This window comes from Peromyscus maniculatus, chromosome 15 (genome assembly GCF_049852395.1).
Source record: "Peromyscus maniculatus bairdii isolate BWxNUB_F1_BW_parent chromosome 15, HU_Pman_BW_mat_3.1, whole genome shotgun sequence".
Taxonomy (NCBI): Eukaryota; Metazoa; Chordata; class Mammalia; order Rodentia; family Cricetidae; genus Peromyscus; species Peromyscus maniculatus.
The window spans coordinates 77,090,067-77,109,668 of record NC_134866.1 but is presented as its reverse complement, the minus strand read 5'-3'; the positions used below and the strand labels follow the sequence as shown (position 1 = coordinate 77,109,668).

At 43.6% G+C, this 19,602-nt stretch overlaps 1 protein-coding gene across 1 annotated transcript; it reads left to right on the top strand.

Moving 5' to 3' along the window:
• The first annotated feature begins 139 nt into the window (after window positions 1-139).
• Utp15 (UTP15 small subunit processome component) lies at window positions 140-19,051 on the top strand. Its single transcript, XM_006985762.4, has 13 exons — window positions 140-351; window positions 3,143-3,314; window positions 4,856-4,948; window positions 5,043-5,227; window positions 6,709-6,887; window positions 7,444-7,569; window positions 8,608-8,743; window positions 9,500-9,584; window positions 10,371-10,520; window positions 11,868-11,969; window positions 13,404-13,537; window positions 14,014-14,072; window positions 17,894-19,051. Exons 2-13 carry the CDS (start codon window positions 3,225-3,227, stop codon window positions 18,139-18,141), a joined length of 1,587 nt encoding a protein of 528 aa, XP_006985824.2. The 5' UTR covers window positions 140-351; window positions 3,143-3,224; the 3' UTR covers window positions 18,142-19,051.
• The last annotated feature ends 551 nt before the right edge of the window (window positions 19,052-19,602 follow it).

Genomic DNA, 19,602 nt, shown 5'->3' with positions numbered 1-19,602 from the left:
ACTTCCGGGGGCTTCTTCTTGTTTCTCCAGAGCTCCGCCGCCCATGCTCGCAGAGAACTCAGGGTCACCGCAGTGGCGGGTCGCCCGAGGGAAGCCCACGGCCCCGTCCCCGGCTGCTCCACCCACCGGGGACCCTTCCTCCTAGTTCCCGGCGGCGCACGGCTGCCGCACACGCGCCGTGACGTCATCCCCCCGCGACGCGCTCCCGCGCCCTCGCGTTTCCGGCTCCTGGCGGGTCCGCGTGAGTTTGAGCGAGTGCTGCAGAGACGTCCGCTGTAGGGAGCTGGCCCAGTCTGGGGAGTCGTCCTGGGGATCGGGGTGCCCCGGCGGACCCTCGGGGCCCCCGCAGAGGTAGGCGATGGCCACTGGCGGCCCAGGCTCCGCTCAGGCCTCACTGTGGTCTCTTGACAAGCCGGACATGCTGCTCTGGGCTTCCCAAGGCTCCAGATCACTGAGCTTACCTGCCTCCGAGGGTCCCTGCGATTTAATTTCGACCCAGGCTTTGCTCCTCTGTCGTCGCTCTCCTAGCCACCGCTGTCAGTCTCTGGAATAACCTGCTCTTCTCCGAAGCCAAGGACAGACTTCTGTCTTAGTGACTTGAGAATGGCCGGGTATTCGTCTCCCTCGGCGCTATGGCTTACTCCTTTTATGTCCATCACGTAATGTTATGCTTATAGACCCCGCTGAAATGGCATACTCTTTCCAGGTAGCATTAAATATCTTCCTCGTCCATGTTCTCAGTACTCTGATTACAGAGTTTATTTGATCACACATTGTATTGCAGTAATAATACCGGTTGTTCAGTGAACTCCAGTTTCTTAGGCCCTGACTTTGGTCCAGTCAGTTTTCTCTCATTCGTTTTCACAGCATCTCGCTATTTGCACTGTCTTCCTTCACACGTCCCACTAATACTGTTCATTTTTTTAAACTAGCAAGTCATTGCTACTTTTCACTTCTTTCCTCCAAATGCTTTTATTTCTTGAAAAATAGACTTAGGAGGTACTCTTCCTTGGATCTATTCAGGTGCTTGTTTTTGTGTATCTAGTGAACTAAGATTTTTTTTTAAAACAGATAAACATCCTGTCATATGTACAGTGATTTGGTGGGAATTAAATGAAGTAGCCCTTGACCTCAAAGAATTCTTCTCTCTTTCACAAACAACAACAACAACAACAACGATTGTTTCTGTGATTATTGGGGAACTCTGTAAAAATTGTGAGTTTTTCTTCTTATGCCATTAACCATAGAACATCCCCTATTTTGCCTGTTGGTTGTCCCTTGATAGAAAGTAACTTTGAACACATGCTGTATAGCATTGTTCTTATTATAGACCGCTATTGATTTTGACTATATTTTCAATATATTTAATCATTTTCCCAAGCAAATACTTCCAATATATTGTTCAATTTAACTGGAAAAAGAGGTTATTACAATGCAGTGTGATTATGGGCACTCACAGAAATAGAGCCAAATAGGATCGTGGGAGAGAGCACCCAGTCTCAGAAGGCAGGAGGAATTTCTGAAGGACAGTCTGATTTCCTTTGGTGACCTTAGTAGATAGAAAGGGCATTCCTGGTGGAGAGCATGTGTTGAAGCAAGAATGAATGAATGAATGAATGTGCTGAGTTTAGAGAATGGTAAACAGTTGGTTAATAGCAAGAGGTGACACAGGCCAGAGCAAAGGGAACCTTACATGCTATGGAGCTAGCTTCATTTTCTGGGCCGTGTTCAGTTTTGTAGTGCACTGGTAACTATTTGGAAGATGGATGTGGGCATCCAGGAGACTTTCAAATGGTGTTGCTTTTATTTCAGTAGTCAAAAAGACACAAGTTAGTGCAATTGAACTAGGCTTACGTGGACTTGAGGTTTAGAAATAGTTGAGAGATTAAGGGCTGGGGAGACGTCTTCGTGGATGTAGTGGGGTCAATCCTGAGCACCCAGGGGAAAAGGAGGCCTTGGAGTGTTTCTATCATCCCAGTGCTGGGAGCCAGAGACAGGAGGATCCCCCAGACTTGCTAGTCAGGCTCACTAGCTAGGCATTATTGTCAGTTGGTGAGTTTTATGTTCAATGAGAGACCTCATCCTGTCTCAGAAATAAGGTGAAGCACTGTAGAGAAAGGCTCTCTGGCTTTACACACACACACACACACACACACACACACTTGCACATAAAGAAATCTTTGAGAGATGAAATTTTTGTGCTTCTTTGAGTCTTGGGAATGAGGAGGAAAGCTAAGTCTGGATTCCTCATAGGCCCAATCATTTCGAGTATTTGAAGGTATAGATCATGTCTGTTTATTGTCCTTGTATTCCCAGTGATGAATGCTATCTTGCACATTGTACGTGTTTGACTGAATAGAATCTTGGTTTGCTTTGCTTCATCAAAATAGCAGTTAAAACATGTCATACTGTTTTTACTTCTGGCATTACTGATGTCATCTTGCAGGCTTTTCAGACTGGATGTAGCGTAGCATCACTGGTACCAATCACCTGATGACTTGTCTTCAGTTGACTGCTTCTTGGAAGATGTTTTAGTTTCATTGCATGTTAAGAGCTTTAATTCATTTTTTTTTTAAATCCTATTCTCCCATTTTAAGTTTGCTCTATTTCAGTTTAAACCTTTTAACATTGAATTGTATGCCTTATGTCAGCACATTATCTCTAATTTCATCATAGGCTTCTACACTAAAACATTAGCTTTGTTTTACTTTCTTCTTGGTATCTTTTTCTTTAGGAAGTCAAGTCTGTAGAGATAATTTTATATTTCTAATTCTATATTAGAATTCTCTATTAGAAATATAGAAGAAAGTGAATATTGTCAAGAAAATGAATATTGTAGGCCTGCATGCTTTTCTGGTTCGCCTCTTGCAATGTCGAGTCATATTTATTCTCAAGTGTTGCAGACTGCTCTTGGAGGTTTGAGGAGAACATACATATACAGCCAGTATGTACAGATGGTGCACTGTGGTACCCTTGATCTATATTCTTAAGTGTCTCTCTCTTCTAGGGTTCTAATGAAATGGTTTATTGGTCATTAATCTATGAAGTTCCACACAGTCTTTGAAAGAACGCAGAAGGAGAATTATACTTGTAGGTGAACGTTAATAAACAATATGTACTTTAAAATGTGTTCCTTTTTCAGACATAAGGCAGAGTCGCTGCAGTTATCCTGACATCAGTTCCAGATTATTGACCCCTGGACAACAGTGGAATTATATGAAATCATGGCTGGTTATAAACCTGTAGCAATTCAGACATATCCTGTACTTGGTGAAAAAATCACCCAAGACACTCTGTACTGGAACAATTATAAGGTAAAGAATGAGAGGAAATGAGGGAGGAGGGAATTTGGACATTTTTGTATCCATTTATATCAGTTTTTCCAGCTTAGGCAGGCAGAACCATTAACTAAATAATAGTTCAAGTGGATACTTTGTTATCTATTTTTTCTTAGAGTGTCATGTAAAAATCCATACCACTTAATTATTTTAGCCATGCAGATGCTTAATGTAGAACATGTGTGTGATGGCAAATGAAACTGTAAAACTTGAATCTTATATGCAGGAAAACTTATTTGCTTTTTCTTATTTTGAAATTAGCTTCTCTGTACCTTCTAATTAGGCTTGCAATGTTTTCTGTTTGTTCGTTTGTTTGTTTTTAATTGAGAACCTAGAAAACTAGAAAATGTTTGGAATTAGGTTTGTGGAAAATGAAATATAATCGGATAATAAAAATATAAAGAGACTGAGCCTCACTCACAAGCCAAAAACGGATGTAGCTCAGTTGGTAGAGTGCTTGCCTGGCATGTATAAGCCCTGGGTTCAGTTTCCAGCCTTGCACAAACCTATTTGGTGGTACATGCCTGTAATCCCAGCACTTGAGAGCTGGAGGCCAGAGGATAAGTTCAGAGTCATTCTTAGTTACTCAGGGAGGTTGAGGGTAGTCTCGGCTACAGGAAATCAAGAGCACTTGATGCTCTTGCAGAGGACCTGGGTTCAGTTCCCAGCACATTGGCAGCTTATAGTTGCCTTTAACTCTGTTTCCAGGGGATCTAACATCTTTTGCTAGCCTCAGCAGGCATTTCACACGTGCATGTTTAGACAAGCAGATACACACATACACAGAAATACAAATAAATAAGGTTAAAAAAAAAGCACAACATAAAACCAAATAAGATAACAATTTAGATACTGTTTATTTTGTTATATTGGCATAGATGAAAAAAAATTGAGGGAGGGAATTGACAATAAATGTCATAACTATAAAAACATTGTTGCTCTGTACTCATAGCTTGAAACATGGCCTACTTTGAAAAGTTTACTAAGACATGTAAAAGTGTTTATTGATGTATCCACTGTAATATTGGAATTCTTAAAATATATGTTCATTAGACGTGGATTGGCTCTGTAAATTATGGTGTATCTTTATAAAAATGGATGGTAAATTTATTGCTTATGTACAAAGATTGCTAAAGTCGGTTAGTGGGCGCAAAAAAGATAAAGATCCGTTTACATGGTCTGATCATCTTTGTATTAACTTAAAATCATAGTTGATTGATGTAGACTTAGCTCGTTCTTTTCTTGGTGGGAACCGGAATAAAGTCAGCCTCTGAGACAGTGGGATGTCGCTCTCCAGCTGTCCTTATTTTCTGGCGTGTCAAAGGGAAGGCTGGGGGGTGGGCAGCAGAGTGGATTCTGCTTCACCCTTTCCTTTCTCTTTGCCTTGTATTTCTCTGTAATACAACCTACTAACTGGTACTAAGGACAAAAGGAAACAGTCTGCAGGAAATAGCATAATGCTTAACTGTGGCTCGCCCTTTTTAACTCTGCCAATACTCTTCTTGTTTTTCATTAAGACTCCTGTGCAGATTAAGGAATTTGGTGCGGTGTCCAAAGTTGACTTTTCTCCTCAGCCTCCATATAACTACGCAGTCACAGCCTCTTCAAGAGTAAGTGCAGTAGTGATCGTCTTTGCTCTTGTGATAGGGTTTACTGCCGAGCGTGGGCCTTCCTTCTAGTGAAATACTGCTTTTTCTCTTACAGATCCACATTTATGGCCGGTACTCTCAAGAACCTATAAAAACCTTTTCCCGTTTTAAGGACACAGCATACTGTGCTACTTTTCGACAGGATGGCCAATTGCTTGTCGCTGGCAGTGAAGATGGTGTGGTTCAACTTTTTGATATAAGTGGGAGGGCGCCCCTCAGGCAGTTTGAAGGTCACACAAAGTAAGAGCCAGTTTGATGTGTGTTGTGTTCATTTGTTGTTTTTCTCTTGAGAGCTCAGCCTTCATGCTTTTGATAAACACATATTGGTTGTGTGAAGAGTACACCCATATGTACTTTATTTCCTGTTGTTCTCAGACAAAGGACTTAACCTGAGTCCCACCGTCCAGTTCCTAGAGCTTGTGACTGCTCTAGAGTTGTGTGTGATGTTTTAGAAAGGGTCTTCCTTTCTAGGAGGTGCAGTGGGATCTGAGCGGTTGAAGATACGAACCCACTGCTCTAACAGCAGCCTTACGGCTCTAGGGATGCTGTAGGCCAGCTCTCTCAGATCTGCTCACACTGATGTCATGCTGCCTTTCTTTTCTTGGATTTGTGGTATTTGCCCCTTGATGAATTCGGTTTTCTAACTTTTGTTTTAGGATTACTAAAGTCATTGCTGAAGTCTGCTACTGATTTAAAATACCAAAGTGTTTCTTTCTTTTTATTTTAATTACAAGCTGTTAGGATGTTTGTACCCATCATCATTGAAACACTCAACAAAAGCTGTTTTAATAGGATTCTGTTCTGTGGCAAGTCTTTCTCGGGTGTTTTGAAGGAGCTCTTTGTTATGTTTTTTAAAAAGTGTACCTTTGCAGAGCTGGAGAGATGGCTCAGTGGCTCAGAGTTGCTCTTATAGAAGTTTTGAGCCATATGGTGGCTCACAACTGTCTCTAAGCCCAGTCCCAGGACATCTGAGGGCACTAGACATGCATGCAGATAAAACACCATACACATGAAATAAGTAAATAAATATAAATACTTTAAAAATTACTCTTGTTGCAACATTTAGAACTTAATTTTTACTAATTACTGCATTTTGTTACTTAATATCCTTGTCAACCTAATAGTAACATAATATTACACTTCAGTCCATAGTATTACACTTTGGTACATAGTATTATACTTTAGTCCATAGTATTACACTTTGGTACATAGTATTATACTTTAGTCCATAGTATTACACTTTGGTACATAGTATTATACTTCAGTCCATAGTATTACACTTTGGTACATAGTATTACACTTTGGTACATAGTATTACACTTTTGTCCATAGTATTACACTTATATACCAACACCCATTTTAAAGTTTTTCCCTTTTCTCTTAGTTTTTTATAAGTATTTTCTATTTTCTGGAGTTGAATGTTTATTTAGTTATTGTGCGTGTTTGGGTGTGCACATGCCATAGCATTCATGTGGAGATCAGAGAACAACATTCAGAAGTTGGTTCTCCCCTTTCGTTGTGGTGGCCCCAGGGAGAGAACTCAGGCCATCAGGCTTGACAGCCAGTGCCTTTACCCAGGGAGCCATCTCGCTGGCCTGAACCCGAGGGGTTTTTGTTGGTTTGTTTTGTTTGTTTGAAATCTAGGAAGGAACACTTCATGTTAGAAGATACAAACAGTAGAGATCCCCTTTTTTGTAATCTGTTGACTTTTCATCTTTCAGAGCAGTTCATACAGTAGATTTTACAGCTGACAAATACCATGTGGTCTCTGGAGCTGATGATTATACAGTTAAATTATGGGATATTCCAAACTCCAAAGAAATTCTGACATTCAAAGAGCATTCTGATTATGTGAGGTGTGGCTGTGCTAGCAAACTGAACCCAGACCTCTTTGTAACAGGTTGGTGATCTCTTTCCACTTACTGCTGTGCATTCTTTTGCGGTGGAGGGGTTTAAATTTACTTTAGTAGGGTCAGGGGTATAGGTCAGTGGTGGAGCACTCACCTAGTCTGTATGAGACCCTGGGTTCAATTCTCAGCACCATTTATATATATATATGGTTTTGATTAAAGTCAATTTTTTTGTTTCCTTTTTCTTCTCTTGCTAGTGGGTTTTGTTTCTTCTAATGTGTTTGAGAATATCTTCAGCTGTTTGACTGCATCATAAGAGATCAGGTTGCAGTAGGCTCATGGTGCCTGGTTGTCACAGAGTCCCAGTGTATAGGTGGAGCTCAGTTTGTGTGGGTGACATGGTGCCAGGAGCTTGAAGTATTACAGAGTGCTTTAGAAACAGTAGCAGCAGAAGGCTTGAAAGTACTGACTTTATGAATCATGTGTGTGTTTTCAAAAAAAAAAAATCTCATATGTTTTTGTCCTTTTAATTTCATTGTGTGGATACACAAACTTTTTATTGTTTCAAAGAGCAAAATTCACATAATACAAACATTGACATTTCAGGGTCATATGATCACACCGTGAAGATGTTTGATGCTCGGACAAATAAAAATGTTCTCTGTGTCGAGCACGGTCAGCCTGTGGAGAGCGTCCTGCTTTTCCCCTCCGGCGGTCTCCTGGTGTCTTCAGGTATTGCTTTTCAAAAGAGCTTTCAGCACTGTTTCTGGTCTCAGATAGATTAGATTTTTCTTTATGAGTTGCCATTTGTGGATTGCTGGTGTTCGCCTGACTTACATACCTAAGCCTTTGTGCGGTTGGTAAGTGGGGTGGCAGTAGCTGTCACTCACTCTGTCGGACCCGCACTGACGACACTGTTCTGTTGTTTGCATGGCATCCTAATGCTGGGCAGTCCTCCCAGGCAGTTAGCATTCTGTTTACAGTTAAGGAGATAAAGAAAGAATCAGCTAGTTTGTCCAAGGCAACATGGTGCGCTCAGAGGCCAGAAGAGGGTGTCAGATTCCCTGGAACTGGATTTATGGATGGTTGCGAGCCACCATGTGGGTGCTGGGAACTGAACCCAGGTCTTCTGAAAGAGCAGCAAGTGCTCTTAACTGCTAAGCCATCTCTCCAGGTCCTAACAAAATACTTTTTAAATCATAGAATTAAATTACCTTTTAAAGACCTTTATGATTCTTAGAGTAAATTTTTTTTGGTGGGGTTCATAAAATTTTTAGGAAACAGTTATATTATTGATTTCCATTTTTTTTTTAGTGTGTGTGTATGTGTGTGTGTGTGTGTGTGTGTGTGTGTGTGTGTGTGTGTACATGTGTACATGATTGGAGTTCAAAGATCACCTTTCAGGAGTCAGCTGCCTCCCACCATGGGGTCCAGGGATCACACTCAGGCCTTCGGTCTTGGTGGGAAGGGCCTTTACCGACTGAGCCCTCTTGCGGGCGGCCCAGCATTTCTCTCAGGGAATCTATTATCCTTGAAAGACTTTCGGTTCCTGTTCGTTTGCTGTACCTAAAATAAGCAGTAGCGTAGTCACGTTAACGTTCCGTGAGTAGGGACTCCCACCCAGCACCACTCCCAGTGCTGGGAGGGGCCCGCACGTGAGGTCTGGCTCCAGAAGCTGCCCTTAGCGCCCGTGAGCAGTGAGTGCTGCAGACCTTCCTCACTCGGAGAATGTAAGCAGAACATCAAACTCGCTCTTCTTTCTTCCCACAGGAGGTCGTTACGTTAAAGTCTGGGACATGCTAAAAGGAGGGCAGTTGCTGGTGTCTTTGAAAAATCATCATAAGACTGTGACGTGCTTGTGTCTGAGCAGCTCTGGACAGAGGCTACTCTCCGGCTCACTGGATAGGTAGCATTCTAGCTTTCTTGTGCATCGTTATTGGCACTTACTGCTTGAGAAACTGCGTTATTTTTAGCAGTATTTGTGATAAAATGTTCTAACGGTTTTCATAGAGGATAAAAATCTATTGATTTGAAAATAGTTTGACCTTTCATTTACATATAACTACTTACATTTCCCCAGAAATAATTGATCGATTGCTTTAGCTTATACACTTGAACAGTATTGGTTATCCACTTGAGCACTGATCTTTTGAAATGGCCTATTTTCCTGTAGCTTCTTTTAAAGTCATTTTTATATATACATATGTATTTTGAAAGTTTTAGTCTGCAGATATATGTAGTTCCAGGTTGCATCCTTTAAAATATAAAACTTTAGCTGGGAGTAGTGGCCCATGCCTTTAATCTCAGCATTTGGGAGGTTGATCCTCGAACTCACAGAGATCCACCTGCCTGGGCCACCAGCGCCCAGGTTTTTTTTTTCCTTTTTCTTTCTTTCTTTCTTTTTTTTTTTTTTTTTGGTATTTTGAGACGATTTCTCTGTGTAGTTTTGGAGCCTGTCCTGGATCTCACTCTGTAGCCTAGGCTGGCCTCAAACTCACAGAGATCCGCTTGGCTCTGCCTCCCGAGTGCTGGGATTAAAGGCGTGCACCACTGCCACCCAGCTTGGACTATAAATTGTCATAGTCATATAGTTTGCTAAAGACAGACACTTGATCTTTTCCCTCATTTCTGAGGTGACTTGACAGAGCTTTCTTTCTCACAGGAAAGTCAAGGTCTACAGCACAACTTCCTACAAAGTGGTTCACAGCTTTGACTACGCAGCTTCCATCTTGAGTCTGGCGCTTTCTGTACGTACTTCCAGCTCTTCTCACGTTGTTACACACTGTGCCTACAAAGTGAAAGTAAAGAGGAGTCTTTAGACTTATTAAGGCACGTTAGCTGTTGAGGCCAGGATGTGACGTTACCTGATTCCTGCATGAATTCCCACTTGGTGGCACTGATTGCTGTCATGGTCACACCGAGGCTGGACTAGGACCTTGTTAACTCTCCCTTCAACCCACCCAAGGGCGTTACAAAGCTCAAGAGTGCCAGATTGGCTCCAGAAAAGGCAGAGAGGGCAGGAGCAGTGGAGTGAGCACTGTGCTTTCTGGAATGTTCACTGTCAGGTTTCATGAGGAGCCACATTTGGGCTGGAGGATACCCGAATATGTGATGTGGAAATCTCCACCTGGAGAGGAAAAGTAAAGAGAAACTCTTGTCGAGGAGCCAGCTGACGAAAGTCATGCTATTGCGTAGTCCCTTTTCTACTCAGAGAACATAGACAATTATTTTGAAGCTTGTCAGGATGCCATTAACACCAGCCACCTGATGTTGGTCAGCCAACATCAGCATGATCCTCACATGCCCTTCCCCGCAGTGCTGAATGAGGATAAGAAGGTCTGTCCCGATAGTGGTACCCTGGAGGAAGAGGGATTTTGCTATAACATTTTGAGCAGATCATTATTAGGAGTGTGTGTATTGACTGGAACTGTGGGTAGTTAGATAAGTATCGGACATGATGTGCAAATGCTGTTTTGAGCTAAAGGTACTAGACTGTTGGTTAACAATAGCCGGACTTTTCTGATTCCCATTAGCATGAAGATGAGACGATAGTTGTAGGAATGACCAATGGAATACTGAGCGTTAAACACCGGAAATCTGAAGCAAAGAAGGAATCTCTCCAGAGGAGGAGGAGGCCTGCATATCGGACCTTTATTAAAGGAAAAAATTACATGAAGCAACGGGTGATTATGGTTTTTGTTATTATTTTTAAAATATGACATTTCTTAGAAGGGTCAATTCTACCCATTCCTGGAATTTATTGCAAAGAATGATTTGCACAATATGTACATTTTTTTGGTTCTTGCTCCATCAAAGTTGGTTCCAGATTGCTATAGAACATTGTTGAAGAATAATGGGGAGCAGGGACTACTTAATACCCTGAATCATGACATAACATAGTGCTTTACCATCTTCAAAATAGTGTCTGTCTCCCACGATCTGATTTTTTTCCTCTAAACAGTGTATGCCTGTAATGCCACCTTGTGTCAGAGAGGAAGGACTGAGTGTAAAGTTCTGACCAACCCCGGAGGTCATCAGAGTTGTGATGATTAGATCTTAGTCTCTGGTTTGTTTTATTTCTCTTTATATGTAGTCATACAACCTGCCTTATTCAATTTTTTTTTTGAGAAATTTTGCTCAGAATAGAGTCACTTGTGCATATATATATGCGCATATATATATGCTAAAAATCATAAGAGCACATTAACATGGCAAAGTGTAACATTTGGATTATGGACATTATTTGTCATGTAGTGTAAAAGCATCCTGACTTTAAAATGTATGTATCACTTTATTATGAAAATATCTATTTTTTTACTCTTATTGATTCTTTGTGAATTTCACATCATGCATCTCAATCCCATTCATCTCCCTGCCCCCTCACATTGCCCTCTGCCCTTGCAACCTTTCCCCCAAAACACAAAACCAAATTTAAAAGAAAAACCAAACCAAAGAAACAAATCAGAACAAAAACAAAGGAGAAGAATCCTGTCATGGAAGCTGTAGTGTGGCCCGGTGAGGCACACAGCTCACCCTTCAGTCTGTTCACGTTCACTTGTAAGTGTTCACTGCCCTGAGTCATTGTTCTGACGAGAGGCCTCTGGCTTCTGCTACACCACTGATAACGGACTCTCACTGGGGCTCCTCTTGGATATCTTTGATGTTCAGTGACGTGGAGATCCTGCTGTTTGGGATCCGGAGGTTCGTCCCCTTCACATACTCTAACAGTTGACAGATGGGGTGGATGCTGGCGTGGACCAGCTCACAGCCCTGGCTCTGGGCCTGGGTTGGTCAGCTCCCTGGCTTTCCTCCTCCTCACGATCCCAGTGAGCTCTCCAGCACTGCCTCGGCTAGCTCACCCAATGCAGCCTGCAGCAAGGAGCCCTAGTAGCAAGTTCTGCTCTCGGGCCCTCACATCCGGGTCCCCCTCACTCATATCGCCAGGGCTCGCTCTACTGGAAAACATTGATTTCTAATGGAACTATATAGATACTAATTTCCTTCCTCTATAAATTTGCTTTATCATTCAGGATGATATCATGATCAATAGGCCAGCAAAGAAACATCTAGAATGGTATGACAGGGACCTGAAAAGTTTTCGGATCTCAAAGGCACTTGACAGAGTGCTTGAGGTGAGTGAGAAACATTTTCTTTTCACTGAGTATTTTTTAATTTTGTTGGTGTGTGTGGCAGGGTGCATGTATATGCATGTGAGGAACTGAGGTAGAAGCCATGGAGGAACACTGCTTACTGGCTTGCTCCCCATGGTTTGCTTAGCCTGTTTTCTTGTACAACCCAGAACCACCTGCCGGGGTGGCACCACCATGGTGAGCTGGGCATCTACATCAGGAAAATACACCATAGACTTGTCCACAGGCCAGTATAATGGAGGCATTTTTCAGTTGACATTCCTTTTTCCCAGATGACCCTGGCTTGTGTCAGGTGATAAAAAGTCTATCCAATGTTTTCCGTAGGATATCCTTTTGGCCCTTCTAGGACAAATCATAAACAATGCTAAACAGGCTTTTTGTACTTTACACTTAACAATTGTTAATTCTTTGGGAAACAGACTATTATAAATTTGAATTATATTTGTGGATTAAGTATGATATGCATATCTTATACCTCCCAGAGATTTTAGGAGCTAAACTTAAAGTTAAGATTTACAAGTAACAGTTAAGCAAAAATTCAGTCTCCTTTAAGTGAAAAGGAGGCACAATAACTAGTTTGCTTTTGTGAGTTTTGAATTTTGACTTCTTTTTTTTTTTTTTTTTGGTTTTTCGAGACAGGGTTTCTCTGTGTAGCTTTGCGCCTTTCTTGGAACTCACTTGGTAGCCCAGGCTGGCCTCGAACTCGCAGAGATCCGCCTGGCTCTGCCTCTCGAGTGCTGGGATTAAAGGCGTGCGCCACCACCGCCCAGCAGAATTTTGACTTCTTGTTGAGATAAATGTTTTCATCTTAAAAAAAAAAGTCTATCCAAGACAGGGTCTGTTACCGAACTGGGAGCTCACCAGGTAGCTGGCTGGCTTGCCAGTGAGGCCTCAGGATCCACTTGTTTTTCTTCCCAGCATTGAGATCATAGATGTATGCTGCCATGCTGAGCTAGTGAGGAGCATTTGAAGAATCATTCTACCTGGGCCATGGTGGTATACACTTATAATCTATAATACAGCATTAAGGAGGCAGAGGCCGGTGGCCAGCCTGGTCTACAGAGTGAGTTCCAGGACAACCAGGGCTACACAGAGAAACCCTTTCTCGAAAAACCAAAAAAATAGTCTCTGGTGTTATGGCTCTTGCCTCTAATCCCAGCACTTGGGAGGCTGAGGCAGGCAGATGACAAGTTTGAGGTCAAGCTGGGATATATTAAATTCCAAGGCCTGATAAGACTCGTAAAGTGAGACCCTGTCAGAAGAAAAGGGAAGGGACATGTGGGGGAAGCATCTTGACAATGGGTTTAGGATTTACCATGACTTGGGAGTGTGAAGATAAGCTTGGCAGTGTATTGCCGTGGAGTGATCTTCTTCTTGTCTGTCTTTTGGCTGCTCTGACTCTGAACCTTTCTCTAGCCTAACTGTGTAATAAAGACGCCCGAGGTTACAGTTTCCATCATAAAGGAACTGAATCGGAGAGGAGTCCTTGCCAATGCTCTTGCAGGTCGGGACGAGAAGGAGATTACCCGGGTTCTGAACTTTTTGATAAGGTATGCGTGACTTGGGTTTTGTGGCTTAAGTCCTCTGTTACTACCCAGTGGGAGACACCTACTTCTAGTTTGCTCTTTACAGATAGCTGGTGGAACAATTAATGTTTGTTTTAGGGATGTTTTTCTCTCTTTCTATATATTTATTTATGTAATTTATATTATTATTATTAATTAAATTTTTTCATTTATTTTATATCCCAACTGTAGTTTCCTCTCCTTCCTTTCCTCCTGTTCTCTTCCCCTTCCTTTGCCTCCCCTCCTCCTATCTACTCCTCCCCAGTCTATGTTCAGAAAGGGTCAGGCCTCCCATGGGCGTCAACAAAGCATGGCACACCAAGTTGAGGCAGGACCAAGCTCCTCCCCCTGCATCAAGGCTGGGCAAGGCAACCCAGCATGGGGAACAGGTTCCCAAAAGCCAGCTCAAGCTCCAGGGACAGGCCTTGCAAGATTCATTAAACAGAACTTTTGCTTTGTAGGAATCTGTCTCAGCCGAGATTTGCCCCTGTTCTGATTAATGCTGCTGAAATAGTCATTGGTGAGTAGTTGTAAAACTTAAACCTTCCAGCATGCTTGTGAAAGTGGAGGTATTGGGACCCGAGAGCTCAGCAGCGGACATTTGTCAGCACGTCTGGGCTCCTGAGTTTGAGCCTCAGCATTGAAAAAGATTAAAGAACCTGAAACAGAAAACCTAGAGGTACAGGTGCAGTGAAAATGTAGTAAATGTTACGGGGGAGATTTGAATTGATTGGACTAGGAAAATTACAACTTAAGAAAGTTTTTCCCATAAACATCTGTAATGGTAGTCTTTTTTTTTTTTAATTAGTTAATTTATTGTTTGTGTGTGTATGTGTGTGTATTTGTTTATGTTTATATGGTTTATAAGAATGTGTGGTTGCCCAGGTGTGGGTCCCAACTGCTGGCATTGTAGGCATGTGCCACTATGTACAGCCAAGCCTGCGTGCTTCAATGGGAGAAATCATTTATATTTGGGGTTAGAATTGAGAAGTGTGTGCTAATGCTGGGGGATGTCTTTCTGTACACTGTGAATACATGTTGTTCTCATTGGTTAATAAACAAGCTGCTTTGGCCTATGGCAAGGCAGCTGAAAGGCAGGAGGGAAATCCAAGGAGAGAGACAGGAAAGAGGAAGGCAGAGGCGGAAGAGACGCCAGCTGCCACCGCAGAAGGAGCAGCAAGATGCCAGCAGATCAGTAATGCCACACCACGTGGCAACTTACAGGTTAATAGAAATGGGTTAAATTATAAGGGCTAGCTAGCCAGAAGCCTGCCATAGGCCATACAATTAATAAGTCTGAATGATTATTTTACAAGCGGCTGCAGGACCGTGTGGACGGTGGGACCTGAGAAAATTTACGACTGCTTACTAATTCCTATAAGATCCTTGTTTTCCCCAAATTGACCTTTGCTCTTTTCTCCCTCTTCCGTTCATCTTAGAGATTTGCTGGTTTTTGAATTGAAACCGTCTGATCTTTCCTAATGCTCTTTTGCTCGTCTCTCTTCTCTGGACACTTCTCTCTGCTCCTGTTACTGTGACTTTCTTGTCCGTGTGTTGGCGTCCTTCAGGGTCGTCTTCTCTGCTGCTTGAGTGGTCATGCTTTGCTTAGTCTCCGTCCTCCATCAGTTCTAAAGGCTGGCTCCATTGGATGGAGTTCTCCTGGCAGTTACTCCTCTCGGGCTTGAGATCACTTCATGTTTCCCTGCCCTGCGGAAAGCTCTGATGGTCTAGCAGTGAGCTCAGCTCTCTCTGTGAGGAGCTTGGTCCTGCTCTGGTGTGGTGGTTTGTTCCGTGTTGGCTATGGTACGACATAGAAAGGCTCTTCACTGGGTATGCGTGTTTAGGGTTTCGAGTGCCTCCTGTATTTGGATGTCTTCATCTTGCCCTGGATTTGAAATTTTCTGCTCCAGTCTTATTGTCTGGATTTTGTATGCTTCTACAGCGAAGATTCTTAGGTTTTCTTTTGTCATGCCCCAGAGCTCTTGGAATCTGTGTGTTTGCTTTGGTTGTTGACAGTGTGTGTGGATGTGATAATTCCTCGGCCCACTCCTGCTTGACTTAATCCAGATGTTTTCCACTGCGATTTTGACTTACTGGATCTTTTATATCCAAGGTTTCCATTTGGTTTTTCCTTAGAATCCTTCTGAGGCATTCCTTGTTGGTGTCTTTGGTCTGACTTTTTACTTCTTTCATCTGCTTCATGGTTGCCTCTCTGAGGTCCTTTGTTTGGTAGGTATTGCAGCTCTGTCGGTCTCTGCGGGTCCAGCTGTTAGTCAGTCAGTCAGTTAGTTAGTTAGCGCCCTGGGGCGGCCTCATACTGCCCCGCATTTCTTCCACTCTCTTTGTGATTTGCACATCTCTTGGGATGGATAGCTCTGCTGTGTCTGTATGGAGACCTGTGCCTGACGTCTGTGTCTGCTGCACACAGGAAAGAAAGCAGCCTGCAGTCATGGCTGAAAGCCAGACCCATGTTTACATACAGCAAACCACCCGAGAACTGATGGACCCCCAGTAAGAAGGCAAGAGGAAGGCCTGAGGGCGTGGTAGGGTTGGCTAGGAGTTCACAGGTACAGCTCTAAGAAATAACAACAGGCTTAGTGAAAGGACAGAGAGGTCACAGATAGGAGGAGAGTGTCAGGAGGAGAGTGTGAGCAGCAGTAGTGAGGGAGAAGAAAGTGAGACAAGTGCAGTTAGTACAGCACAGTGGGGTGCAGGTGGCTCTCCCTGCCGAGGAGACAGGGTGGCTGTCGCTGGGCTGAGTTCCGCTGGGCCAGTGCGTGTCCGTGTGCAGCCTCAGTAGTGTGGGTCATGTAGCATCCACTCTCAGGTTGCTCTCGGGAGCCAGAGGATGCCAAGCTGGAGGGCTTACACCAGAGGGACTCGCCCAGTACCCGTGTGGGCGTGGGACACTCAGACGGTGGAAAGCAGTCAGGCCAAATGGACCGTGCTGGGGGCATCCGCACTACCATTAAGTGACCCTGAGTGCTCTGGCCAGGCCGGCCGATGTCCCAGCCCCTTCCTCCCTTGTCTTCCCATGGGCTTGGTCTTGGATTCTTCACTTGCGGTCCTCAGCCGCAGTGAAAAGGCAAGGGTGCTTTTAGCTGTCATCCCTTAGTCCTGTGTCTCTGCTGTGGTCTCCAAGTCATAACCATTTTCCCAAGTCCATAGGGATGTTTGTGATGGCTGCTCTCTTGTCCAGTAGAGTAGAGAGGCCTGAGGGGCTTGGAAACAAGAAAATGCAGGGGCTCCTGGGCCCCTGGCTGGAAGAGATTAGTAACATCAGGTGGTTCCCAGCACGACAAGCGTGAGCAAATGAAGACGTGTTTGCCGAGTGAATCGCAGCTCTTTCTCTAGAGGGCCGGGTTGTGTAACTGGAGCCCACTGAAGTGGTCTTTTTCTCTTTTGCTGGAAGGCGCAATGAGGAGGATTCACCCTGTCTACTTCTGAGTCCTTACGTTAGGGTCTTTTGTGTCATTTACGAATCTCAAGTCCAGTGTTTCTGGATTTCACTTGGTCCTGCCTGTGACTTATGTTGTACCCTCAGGCCTTTTCATGTGCTCCATCTCTTCCTGGCCCTCTATACCTGATACTTTGTTTCAGGTTTGCCTCATGTCAGCATCCTGGGTCTTCCTCCACCACTCTCATCTGTTTTTCTGAAACAGGTTCTCTCATGGAACCTGAAGTTCACTGTTGAGCTCAGCTGGTGGCCAGCAAGCCCCAGGGCCTGCCTGACTCGACCTCCCCCCCCAAGGGCTGAACTACAGTTAATTGTGTGCCCGGTGTCCAGTTTATTTTTCTTTTCTTTGTTATGGGTTCTGGGAATCAAGTTCATATCTTAACTGCTTGTAAAGCAAACGCTCTACCCCCAGCCATCTCCCCAGCCCCCAGACATGTAGTTTTTAATATGAAAATGAGAATAAGACCCCATACACTGTTTTTTTTTTTTTTTTTTTTTTTTTTTTTTTTTTTTTTTTGGTTTTTCGAGACAGGGTTTCTCTGTGTAGCTTTGCGCCTTTCCTGGAGCTCACTTGGTAGCCCAGGCTGGCCTCGAACTCACAGCGATCCGCCTGGCTCTGCCTCCCAAGTGCTGGAATTAAAGGCGTGCGCCACCATCGCCCGGCTTTTTTTTTTTTTTTTTTTTCTTCATACTCTGTATTTTGTATAATTGTTTTTTTCAAAATGCATTTAATCAGATTGATTCTTATGTTTCCTGCAAACCACAAATTAATTATTAAAAATATTGGTATTCAATGTCTTTATATTTAGTGTCATACTGTTTATAAACAGTGATTTCACTTACAGAAAATGTTTCTAGTTAATGTATTTTCTGTCTCTTTTTAGATATTTATCTGCCTGTGATTGGCCAGTCACCAGTAGTTGATAAAAAGTTTATAGTGCTTCAAGGACTCGTAGAAAAAGAAATTGATTACCAAAGAGAACTCCTAGAAACCTTGGGGATGATGGACATGCTGTTTGCTACCATGACAAGGAATGAAAGTATCTGTGTGTCAGAACATGTGCCTGCTAAACTCCCAGAAAAGAAGACAGAGTCACTCCGTCAGCCCAGTGACACAGACAAGGACTCCTAACTGGGAATGGTTTGACTCTTAATTACGAGAAGAAAGCATCTTCGAGGCATTCGAAAAGAGAACTTACAGGAGTGTTATGGAAGAGACTGAATTAACTCTAAGTGGGAAGTGAGCACCTGTTTGAAGATGCGGTGTCCATGTATTAATTTGATTTGCTTTGTGGCTTCTTCCACTGGAAGGTCTTAGTTGTCTTGGTCACAGTGTCTGTCGACCTTGGATGAGTTGATACTGACTTTAATGGAGCCAAACCCCCAGGGACGTGGCCCTCTGGAGAGGGTTCCAAGTGGAGTCCTGCCAGGGGACAGAACCTTGGTTTTCCTTTTGTTTTTTACTTGTGCCTGGGAAGACCAAGAACAAACAGCAACAGCAAAGCGTTTTTCACTGTACTCAATGCCCCCGAGAACTTTTCTTGCTGGTATCTTCCAAGTCCTGGGTCACACTTTCTCTCCAGCTGCCTGTGGGACTGTCTTCCGAGTGGGGCAGATCACTGGATGCTGCTCCTGGAAGCGTATTTAGGTGTGAGACGTCTTTGTTACCTACGAACTGAGCTCTCCAGCGCTGTTTTCTTTAGTCTCGCCTGTCTCTCTCACGACCAAGTCCAGAGAGATCTGACTGAAGCAGGTCCCCTCCTCAGCGCGCTGCCTTTCTCCCTTCTCTGCCTCAGCTCTGGGATAAGGTTGTCCTTCCCTCACAGCAACGGCCTTTCAGCCTGTGCGTACGGTCGGGGCCTGTCTCCTATGTGTAGCCCCGGTAACAATTCTCTTTGCTGTACTTACACTTCCTTTTCTCTGTTCTTCATTCTGTGGGTCCAAACCTCAAACAGGAGCAGTTTGCTTTGAAAAAAAAATGTGTTTTTGAAAGTTCATTGTAAACCATATTTTTTATAAAGAGATTCTTTTCTTCTTCTTGACTTGCTGAGGTGTGTCAATTCCTGATGGACAGTCAGTGGCTTGTGACCAGCATACTGATCCACAGCCATTACTTTCCTGCCTTCCTTCAGTTACCCTGCTTGCTTAGTAATGTGTCTGGTGACGGCATCTGGAGCTGAAGGAGCTAAAAGGGAAAGATTTTGTAATGAGCCAGTTCTGTAAATTTAGATTTCCTTACAGCAGAAGAAAGTGGGGATACGTCTAGAATGTTCTGTGTGGACACAAGCTCAGCTATAACAGGCTATAGTTCCCTCTAGTGAGCCGAAGCGGTTCTGCAGTATGGTGTCTTGTGAGAACCTGGAGTTTGCTGTGTAAGTACTCACAGCCTTAGTCACAAATGAGAGCCCGCGCTGTAAGGCCGGGACGGTTGATCGACCTCAGTCCAGCCAGTGTAGTAGATCCTCCTAAGCACCAGAGTCGGCACTAGCAGTTGGGATTCTCCCCGAAGCTGTCGCTGCTGGTCCTGTGCAACTCTGGAGCACTCCCTGGCCATCACTTCACTTGCTTCTGCTCACCACAACTATCCAAGTGT

Excerpts from the sequence above, each read along its gene's own strand:
- Utp15 (XM_006985762.4), top strand. The coding sequence starts at position 3,225 with ATGGCTGGTTATAAACCTGTAGCAATTCAGACATATCCTGTACTTGGT. Across the intron at positions 3,315-4,855 it reads TGTACTGGAACAATTATAAG|ACTCCTGTGCAGATTAAGGA; the intron begins GTAAAGAATGAG and ends TTTTTCATTAAG. Across the intron at positions 7,570-8,607 it reads CGGTCTCCTGGTGTCTTCAG|GAGGTCGTTACGTTAAAGTC; the intron begins GTATTGCTTTTC and ends TTCTTCCCACAG.